At 47.5% G+C, this 10625-nt stretch overlaps 1 protein-coding gene and 1 long non-coding RNA gene across 5 annotated transcripts in view; one reads left to right on the top strand and one right to left on the bottom strand.

Annotated features, from left to right (window-relative positions):
• Positions 1–3727, top strand: part of Pja1 (praja ring finger ubiquitin ligase 1) — a 4702-nt gene extending 975 nt beyond the window's left edge. The window contains exons 2-3 of one of the 4 annotated variants that reach the window (XM_031365522.1): positions 1161–1352; positions 1893–3727. In XM_031365522.1, the coding sequence (XP_031221382.1) occupies positions 1174–1352; positions 1893–2913 (1200 nt within the window). In that variant the 5' untranslated portion in view covers positions 1161–1173 and the 3' untranslated portion in view covers positions 2914–3727. Of the gene's footprint in view, positions 1–875 lie in introns of all 4 variants that reach the window. The other 3 variants (XM_031365514.1, XM_031365507.1, XM_031365499.1) reach the window with 3 other exon arrangements.
• A 4250-nt stretch (positions 3728–7977) lies between these two features.
• Positions 7978–10117, bottom strand: LOC116093735. Its single transcript, XR_004119817.1, has 3 exons — positions 9983–10117; positions 9414–9553; positions 7978–8181 (listed from the first exon to the last, which is right to left on the bottom strand). It is a non-coding gene; the product is annotated as an uncharacterized LOC116093735 (long non-coding RNA).
• Between the last annotated feature and the right edge of the window lie 508 nt (positions 10118–10625).

The following is a 10625-nucleotide window of genomic DNA, read 5'->3' as shown; positions in this document are numbered from 1 at the left end:
CCCTTGTCCATGTCTGCTAGCTACATACGCACATGTAAAGACATCTTCGTCTTTTTACTACTTGCCATGTATATGTGTACACACAGGAAGCTGGCTTACACACTTCTCAAATGTCCCTTTCTCCTTTTCTCTGTTCCATACTGCACCTTCACACATAGAAATCCTCTGGGGACACTACCTCCTTTCCTGCTTGCAATACTAACACGTGCCAACATTCTTTGGTTGCTGGCTTCTGTGTTCCAGCGTCACATACATCCTCTGTGCTTTCTTCTATCCATTGTTGGCTCCCTTCTGTATTGACTCTTAGACACTTTCCTCATCTCCTGACTCTTAGACACTTTCCTTGTCTCTTGACTGATACCCTCACACTTCCTTGACCGTGATAATGCATATAAATGCAGGCTTCCCTCTATAGTTCCGGCTGCCACACTTAATGGCAACAATGACCCTCCTCTTTCTTACAGCCTTCCTCTCTAAAGCCACCCTGCCCATTCAAGTGTCCTTTACACCCACATACACCCACCCCTACAGAAATCCCTGCACTGCAGGATTGCTAGCCTCCTATCCACCTGTCTCTCTCCTGACAGACACTGCCACTCATGCATACACAGTGAACTATATTTTCAATTCCATCCTAAATTGTATTATTCCCCCAATATATGAAATTCTCAGAAAATGACACACCCCCCCAACAAAAAATCCTCACAGCTGGCTTTATTCTTCCCATAATTCCATAGCACCCCTACCTTCTAAGTGTTCAGTCACCTTGTGCTCCACCCCCACCCCTCTACATACACTGTCTTATTCTCCACTCTCTGGTTTTCTTGTGAACCCAGTCTTATAATCATTTTGCAAACATTAAACATGTGTTCCAGGTCCACACCAGTCACTGGAATGCTACCTCAGGCCTTAGAAGACATTGAACTAATTTTAATGGGTCCCTATCAGTCTGTTACCTGCCTCCCGAAGGAAAACTAAATCTCCTTGTTCTGTAATTCTGAACTGGGAGCAAGAGCCTTTACACCTGCATCCCAGCTCTGTTGGAAACTCTGAGTCAGAGCCATGGGTCAGGGATCTAGCAAGCCTGTTCGGCCTGAACCAGCAGGAGAGTATCAGTCAGGTACAGGCAGGAGTTATGGAAGGAGGCATGCTTGTGTCAGTTTCAGGCCATCCATGAGCCAACAGGAGAGGATTGCCAGCCAGAGAAGGACAGCATCCGAAGTCCCAATGCACAGATCAACTGCCAATCAGAGCAAGAGGAGCCGGTCACCATTTGCCAGCACACGCCGTCGCTGGGATGACAACGAGGGCTCGGGAGCCAGCCTGGCTGTTGAGAATGAGGATTATTCCAGGTATCCTCCAAGAGAGTACAGGGCCTCAGGGAGCCGAAGAGGATTGGCTTATGGACACATTGACACTTTAGTGGCTCGTGATAGTGAGGAGGAGGGGGCTGGGCCTGTTGATCGACTGCCAGTGAGAGGGAAAACTGGCAAGTTTAAGGATGATCCCGAGAAGGGGGCAAGGTCTTCCCGCTTTTCTAGTGTTAACCGTGATGTGAAAGAGGAGCGTGGCAAGGTAGAATCACCCCCTGCTACGAGGTGCTCTGCTCGCAGAGCTGAGCTCTCTAAGCAGAATGGCTCCTCAGTCTCTCAGATTTCTTCTGCTGAAGGCAGGGCAGCTGCAAAAGGTAACAACAGCTTGGAAAGGGAAAGGCAGAATTTACCAGCTCGTCCTAGCAGGGCTCCTGTGAGTATTTGTGGTGGTGGGGAAAACACCCCAAAGAATGCCGAGGAACCGGTGGTGAGACCCAAAGTCCGGAATGTGGCGACTCCAAACTGCATGAAACCAAAAGTCTTTTTTGATACTGATGATGATGATGATGTACCACACAGTACTTCCAGGTGGAGGGATGCTGCTGATGCTGAGGAAGCTCATGCCGAGGGCCTAGCCAGAAGAGGCCGAGGTGAGGCTGCCAGCAGCTCAGCTGAGCCAAGGTATGCTGAAGACCAGGATGCCAGGAGTGAGCAAGCGAAGGCAGAGAAAGTACCAAGACGGCGGCGAACCATGGCAGACCCTGACTTCTGGGCATACACTGATGATTACTACCGATACTACGAGGAAGATTCTGACAGCGACAAAGAGTGGATGGCTGCTCTGCGCAGGAAGTACCGAAGCAGAGAGCAACCCCAGTCCTCCAGTGGAGAAAGCTGGGAGCCTATGTCAGGAAAAGAAGAACAGGAACCTCAGCAAGCTGGAGCTGGGAGCCTCGCCAGTGCTGGCAGCAATGGCAGTGGCTATCCTGAAGAAGTCCAAGAACTCTCTCTTCAGGAAGAAGAACAGGCCTCTCTGGAAGAAGGAGAAATTCCTTGGCTCCGCTACAATGAGAATGAAAGCAGCAGCGAGGGTGATAATGAGTCTACCCATGAGCTGATACAGCCTGGGATGTTCATGCTGGATGGAAACAACAACCTGGAAGATGACTCCAGCGTGAGCGAAGATCTTGAAGTGGACTGGAGCCTGTTTGATGGGTTTGCAGATGGCTTGGGAGTGGCAGAAGCCATCTCCTACGTGGATCCCCAGTTCCTTACCTACATGGCTCTCGAAGAGCGTCTGGCCCAGGCAATGGAGACAGCCCTTGCGCACTTGGAGTCTCTTGCCGTTGATGTCGAAGTGGCTAACCCACCTGCAAGCAAGGAGAGCATTGATGCGCTTCCTGAGATCCTGGTCACCGAAGATCATGGTGCAGTGGGCCAAGAAATGTGCTGTCCTATCTGCTGCAGCGAATATGTGAAGGGAGAAGTGGCAACTGAGCTACCATGCCACCACTATTTCCATAAGCCTTGTGTGTCCATCTGGCTTCAGAAGTCTGGCACATGCCCAGTGTGCCGCTGCATGTTCCCTCCCCCACTCTAAAAGCTAAGGCTCTTAACAGTCAGCCTCGTTACGTTCCCTTTCCAAAATCCACAATACTACAGGAGCCCTTGTTCAAAATTTACTAGTGGCAATGAAAATCAGTCAATTAGACTAAAGTTGTTGATTCCTTGTGATTATTTCCATGTGAAAATGATTGTGTACAATTACATTTAAAAGTCATCCTCTCGTTTAGAAGGTAGAAAGGGGAAAGGAAACTTTCGAAATGCTACTTGAGATTGCAGTAAGAACATTTTCTAACCTGAGAGTTGAAACAAATCATACTTGTTCTGTAGACTGTGTCTCTCCTACCTGTTGCTGTCAGGGTTATCTATCTGTTAAATATGTCGGAAAGACAAAATTACTTTTGTTGCATGTCATGGGTTAATGTTCCTGTATTTGCAGTGGTGTAAAAGCTTATTAAAGTTCTTCTTTTGCTTTGACACAGAACAATGGCATCATTTGGATTTTGTCTGAAATCGTGATACCAGGTAACTCCAAATTGATCCCTTGCATTTGCAACAAAAGTATTGTGTTTCAGTGTTCTCACCTGTAGAAAAACTAGTGTTCACTAGAAATGCTCATCAGAACACCAAAAAAAAGTCTTTAATAGGAATAAGGTGTATAATTGCTTGCTGTACAGAAAAGATTGACTAAAGAGAAAAAATAAGAATGGGAAAAAAACTGGAGAAACAATGGTAAAAAATGAATCCAAAATGTACAGGTGAGCAAGTTCAAATCACCTTTGAGAAAACAGAAACTGTCAGAATGGGTGAAAAATAAAAATAAATAAATAAATAAATAAATAATGGTCTGACTGCGCTTACACATCTTAACTCGGTGATACAAGTAGAGATGTGCCAGCATAGTGCTGCAGGACAGCAGGGTCCTAACCTGCACCGGGCAAACCATTTAACAATCTGCTTCAATGCTTCAGATCCATAAAACTCAGGTACAGGTGCCTGCCTTCATCCATAGAGGTAAGCACTAACCAGAAAACAGTGTTTACTCTTTGTCTACATCTCTGGACACGTGTACACAAGGGTGTGTGTGTGTGTGTGTGTGTGTGTGTGTCCACAAGCAACTGGGTTTGTCCCTAAAATGGACATAATTGGTGGGATTATTTTACAACTTGACTTTTTCACATCTTCACCAGGTGGATATTGCCACTTGCTGTCCTGAGTGACTGCAGTAATGTTCTATTTCTACCAACAGTTTTTGGGAGGAGAATCATCATTCAGAAAGCCTGGTCATTGTTAGGTCTTCAACTTCACTGGGATTCAGTGAGGGGTCAATGAATACACCAGAGAAATACATGCTGCTCTTTTGGAAGCAAGAGTTTGTCTTCCTGATCATATCTAGTTTCAGCTCCGAAGAAGGAGAAGACACAAGCAACTGATGTGAACTAGCAGCTTTAGAGAGCAGTTTGCTAGTAGCTAGCAAGTCAACTGTACCCACTTTTGAGAGGCAGGTAGTATGAAATTAAAGCTATGCAGCAGTTGTAAGTTTTACCGAGTGCTGATAGGGAAAGATGCCCAAAACATGATGTTAGTAAGGAAGGAAGAAAAGCATGGCATAGAACAGTATGTAGAAGCTTAATGTCAAACCTTTGAAAGCCAAACTAGGGGGCCAGTGGGATGGTTCAGAGGCTAAGAGCACTTGCTGCTCTTAATGAGGACCCAGTTTTGATTCATAGTACTTGCATGGTAGTTCAAAATCATCTATAACTCCAGTTCCAGAAGATCCAGTGCCCTCTCATGATCTTAGGCACCAAGCACGCATGTGGTGCTCACGTATACATTCAGGCAGATTACACAAAGTAATAAACCTAATAAAATTTAAATCCAAACTAGACATGAAAAATGTCTAAAATCTCAATGACCACATACCAAACTTTGATCACCCTTGTGCTCTCCCACTTCACATGAAGAAGCACATATAGAAGCCACAGCCTCGTAGCTGCAACTGCACAGCTTCATTCCTCATAGGCATTTCTGTGTTCTTTCTGGGCCTTAGCCCAATACAGGGCTCTTCTGGTGGGTTCTGGTGGTTTGCAATGCACACAAAAGAATTTTCAGAGCACCCTTGAGTACTTATCATCTTCCTGTTCCCCTGGCATTTCCATGACCCACACTTCCCATTTCGACAGAAGGAGGCAGTTCAGGAAAGGGTTACTGGCCAGAGCTCCTGGAGGGCCCCTAATGGCTGGAGAAAGGCACTGCAGTCCTGGTGGAGACTCGAAGACCTGTGTGCTTCTGGGGCTCTGAACAGCTTTGGCCTCACATGGGAGGGCCTCAGCCAAAGCTATCATTGCACCCCTGTTCCCCAGGCCTTGAAGTCTGGAGGGGGATGTGGGAGGACCCAGAGTCCAGAAGCATTTGCCGTGATGGTAATGGCACAAGCAGCAGTGACAGCTTGGGGCCCCAGTGATGTGGGGTGGCCATTGATGATGCTGTGTCTGTGTCTGCCTTGCCTCCTGTTCCTCCATTTTAGATTCCCCAGCCTCTGTGATGACTCCTTCAAGCAGCCCCTCTCTCCAATACAACCTTTTGATGTCAAGTTGCTTTCTGTTATTTGTAATAGCAAGCCCCAAATGACACACCTATTGACTCCCTAGGCCCACTTGTATGGCTATGTTTTCCGTAGGTTCATTATTAGCACCTGGAACTATAGTTCTAGAACAGTAGGCCTCATGGGCTTCTAGATAACAACAAAAAAATCTTTTTTGAGACATGTTCTCACTTTGTAACCCTGGCTGGCCTGGAACTCACTAGCCCAACTGGGTCTCAAACTTGTGATGAACCTCCTGCCTCTGGGATTCAACATACACACCACCATGCCTGGCAAAACAGTCATTTTTTGAGAGGTTATTTGGTGTGTTCATTGAAGGTCCCACCTACCATACTTCATGGTCTCTGGCTATGGGATAAATAGCCCCAAATTTTGGTTACTAGCTTGCAGCACAAGCCACCATGCCTTGCCTGAGAACACACTACATTCCAAAGGTGGTACTCCCAGCGGGCCCCAAGATTGGACAGTCATAAAGCCCTTTCTTTATTCAAGGGCACCACTCAGTTTTTAGCCCTCTCTGCAAAACCCTTGCACTTGTGTCTTGAAATGTCCTTACAAGCCTGTCCCAATCCTCCTCGTCCTTTAAGAAGCCCCATGTACCAACCTCTGGAAGAAAGGTTCTGATCCCCCTTAGCTCCATTGTTGTATAACATGTGCATTAGGGGTGCGTGTGTGCCAAATATGAGCTCAGAGGACACTGTTGTGGTGTCAGTTCTTTCCACGTTGTATGGGTTCCAGGGGCTCAAACTCAGAGCACAAGCTCACACAACAAGCAAACAATTCACCTGTGTAAGTTGTTGGGGTTAAGAGCTGTTGGAATCTTTTTGATGGCCCTGGTGTGTGGTGCTCAACAAAAGTATTCAGCAACATTTGCTGGAAGGGTGACTAGAATCCTCTACCAAGGTAAGTGGGGTGCAAGTGTGGGTGTAGGAGGGGGAGGGCTGTATGAGTGTGTTGTTAGTGTGTGCAACATGCAACAAGGGCCCAGTAGGAGCCATGTGACCCCACCTGATCAGACTCTCAAGAACATACTCTTAGCCTCATGTTCCCACCAGCTTCAGCGGGCCCTCGTCTGGTCTCCGTTGAGCCTCAGCCTCACATGCCCTAACCTTGGACTATCCTTGCATGGAATAAACTAGGTGTGAGGCCCCTGAGCGACACAAATGCCAAATGTCCTAGCATTGTGAGCTCCACATGTACCACCTCCCTACCCCTATGCCCTTTTTCTGTTTCCACATTTCACTATCACAAGAAGTTCTTTGGACCCCCCACAGCCGCAAGCCTTCTATACAGTGATTTTCCTGGCTCCTTCTGTTAATTCCAGGAGAGTGGCAAGGCCGACTGCCCCCACCCCTGAAGTCAATGGCATTCTGCAGCCAAAGCAGAAGAATGCTGGGGGGAGGGGCAGCAGGGATGTCTTAACCCCAGCAGCCCCATACTCAGAGCTAGGAGCCAGTAAGCATCTGGAGGTGTGTGGAAGAGCCTGAGCTAGCTCCAGCTACATCTGGTAGATCTGCTTCAGGTTTTCTGGTCTCCGGTGCTATGTGTTTGCCAGTCTTTCTATGACCTTCCAGCTGCACACTGCAAACCCGGTTTGGGAGCAAGGAACAAGAGGACACCTTGCTTGTGGTGACAGGAAAAGGAGGAACAAGACCTGGGTACCAAAGGGCACTCTTCTGAAGAGCTGGGGACAAGGAGATAGCATCTGCTCACACAAGAGCAGAGCCGGAGGCACTGACTCAGGCAGCCCGTCTTGGAGCAGGGGAGCCCAGCAAGGCCTGCTGAGTCTGCCTATGTTCCTATTCAGCAGACAAGCTGGAGCACAGCACGCTGTTTGTTGTTGCTGGTGTTTCCCCTCCAGAGCCCTGAAACCGGGTTCTCACTCTGTGGCCCAGGCTAAGCCCAATCTCACTGCAGTCCTCCTGCCTCAGACTCCTGAGGGGCTGGGATTACAGGAAAGCATTCGCCATGTTCAGTTTTGTTTAGTTCTTCAACAGGTATTGAGCTTCTGTCTGCCCGTGTTCAACCAGGCCCTGCAAGAGATGAATGAAGCTTACTCCTTTTCTCAAAGAACTTGTAGTCTAGAGTGGGAGATGGGCTTAAAGCAGGGCAGTGATGTCCTACGAAAAATAGAGGCAAATGCTGGGAGCAAAGGGTGTAGCTTACGAAGCTGGGAAGGAGGGCTGGTGCCCCCAGATATCAAGTGAGGCTACTTCTCAAATGTGAGGAGGCAGCCAAGGAAGGAAAGGACAGAAGTAAAGCAGGATGGGTCCTTTTAGGGTTGTCACTGTTGTCATTTGGTTGTATTTGTTTGAGAGGTACTTCAATGTGAAAGTATTAACATTTCAAATCAGCACTCACCGGCCCAGCAATTGTGTTAGTGGGAATTTATCCTATCGAGCAAGAGCACAGTTTGTTTGTACAAGGATATTTATTGTTGCCTTGTTTGTAGTTGCAAGATGAACAAGTGTTTAAATGTCCATCACTGGGGGCCTAGTTAAATAAATTATGATACAGCCATTAGAGGCTTTATTGGACAGCCTGTATCCAGTGTGAGGGAGACCCTCCAAACTGCTGTATCAGTCTCCAGAAGTCTGCAAGTTACAAAAGCCAGGTGCAGTGCAGTGGTCCATTCTACAAATGGTCGTATTTCACAAAAAGACATATGCATGTCAGGGCTTAGCTGGCTGTAGAGTACCACTGGAAAGATAGAGAAGCAGAAGCAGAAAACAAGGTTAGCATGGAGGGTCATTACTTTTCACCATGTGTTTGGCTATCCTTCTTTCTCTCCCCCTTTCTCCCCCTCCCACCCTTCCTTCTTTACTTTATAGAAAGTTTATTACATTTTCACTCTTGTGTGTACATCTGTGTATCTGTGTGGGCATGCACATGACATGGCACATGGGTGGAAATTAGATGGTCTGTTTTCTCTTCCACCACGTGGCTTTGAGGCAGGCTCTTTTTGACCTGCTGAGCCATCTTAATGGCTCCTCTTCTTCTGTAGTGCTGGGAGCCTAAGGCATGAAAAGCAAACCTTGGACCATCGAGCTGCACCTCTAGCCTACTGTATGTTTTGGAGAATTTTTTACAATTTGATTTGCTTTGGGCTCTGGGGGGTTTTGTTTGTTTTTTCATTTGTTTGTTTTGTTTCATCTGTTTGTTTATTTGAGACAGAATCTTAGTAAGTAGGCTATGCCTGGCCTGGAACCCACTATGTAGGCCTGGCTGGCATCAAATTCACAGAGATTTCCCCCCTGCATCTGCCTCTGGAGTGCTGGGATTAAAAGTGTGCACTGAGAGCCAGGCTGAGATTTCTTTTAATCATATGCATATATGACAGAAAAGAAGGAAGGGAACAGGAGGGTATGGAGCTCAGGCAAAGAGAACTGAATGAACCAAGACCCCAAGGCATAGCATAGGCTGGGTATGCATTTATGCCCCTGCATCTTGGAAGAGAGATAGTCTTAGTTGATCCCCAATAATGTGACAGAGAGTGAAGGTCAGAAGATAAGGGGAAGATAAAAGCCCTGTTAGCCATAATGCCAAGACCCCAGAAAATCACAAGTGTTGGCATATGCTGCCCTCCTGGGGGAAATGGTACCCAGCAGGCGTAGTCTCATAAAGATACAAGGTACAGGCTGAAAGGTGAGAGCTGGCCTAGAGCAGGGCCACTAGGATCTCAGGCTGTCAAATAGACCTTGTGTATGTCCACAGCAGGTTTATCAGGAAATCTACCATCAAGCGAGTTGATGCTGATTGTCAGTGGTGGGATTAGGTCATTTTAATTATCTTTGTGTTTGGGGTGGGGGGGCATTTCCTAACTACTCCTCAACCACACATAGATAGGGAAGAAAGGTTTGTTTGCTTGTTTTTTGTTTTTTGTTTTGTTTTGTTTTGTTTTTTAATGGAAAGCTGTCGGAATACTGACTCACCTTCCCAAGGCAGGACTCTCCTTAGGAAAGCAGAGCTAGCCACCAATGGTTATTCCGGTTCTTTGAAGGGCTTGCAGAGGGAATTTGCTTCCAGTGCTGTGGCCTCGTTGAAAGACTTTTTTTGCATCTGAGACACAAGCCTGGAACAATTTCAACGGTGGTTAGCTGTGAGTCCTAAGCAAGGCACAGGGCTACTCAGCCCTGGCTTGCTGATTTACAAAATAGGACTCAAGGATCCTACAGGGAGAGGTGAATGCACTGACATAATGCATAGGCAAGCACTTAAGCCTCTCTCCTAGTTCTTCCCTCTGGGCCTGTAGAAGCCCAAGTCTCAGGAGAAAAGAAACAAGCCCCCATATGTAGAAAGACCGCACACCTCACAGTGATCTAGCAAGACTAATCCAGGATGGCTGAGCCTGATCTGAAGCAAAATATCGAGGATCCAATGTTCCTTTTGGGGGAGGGGAAAAAACAAGGTGGGGGATGGAGGAAAGGAGGATGAAGAAGCAAGAGTATCCCCCCCCCCGTGGAATTGACTGTTTGTTGCCTGAGGCCCTTTGCTCACTCACCAGAGTCTGCAGGCACAGATGGCAGCTAAGGCTCCTTGGTGCAGGACTTAGCTTCCGGTTGAGCCTTGAGCATGCTCACTCCATCAAGGCCAGCTGAGGAATGTGGGCTGGACTAGGCTGCATGGGCTCTGTGTCTCCTCAGGCTCCTCCCAGAGCCCCAGACTGACCCCTCCTCAGGCTGAGATGAAGGAGCCTCTGTCTCTGGGGGCCCCTGCCTGATTAGACATGGCTGCCACATCAGTTTCTCACTTGCAGCCAGGCACTGAGAGAAGAAAGGCTCAAAGGCCTCCAGGCTGAAAGTAGCTGGCCTGAGGTCTCACTGGGGATGGGGGTAAGTCAGAAATCCCTGCTGGACTCTCCCCAGGCTTTTAAGACGGTGAGGATAGGACTTGTTCAGCTTTGTCCAGGGAGTTGTCAGTGAAGGCTCAGACCGCATATGCAACTCTGATGACCCTTCAGCTCCACCCAATGCTGCTTCTGCAGAGGTGGAGCTTGTTCATTGGCTGCATTTTGGTGGCTGAGGTGAAGCCTGTGATCACTACACAAGTACCTTGCAGCTCTACCCTGATGGGAGGTTTGGGGTTTTTTGTTTTGTTCGTTTTGTTTTTGTTTTTTTGGGTTTTTTTTTTGTTGTTTTTTGTTT

This window comes from Mastomys coucha, chromosome X (genome assembly GCF_008632895.1).
Source record: "Mastomys coucha isolate ucsf_1 chromosome X, UCSF_Mcou_1, whole genome shotgun sequence".
In the NCBI taxonomy this organism is placed as follows: domain Eukaryota; kingdom Metazoa; phylum Chordata; class Mammalia; order Rodentia; family Muridae; genus Mastomys; species Mastomys coucha.
Note: the sequence above shows the minus strand (reverse complement) of the source record. Positions and strands in the feature narration are given on the sequence as shown.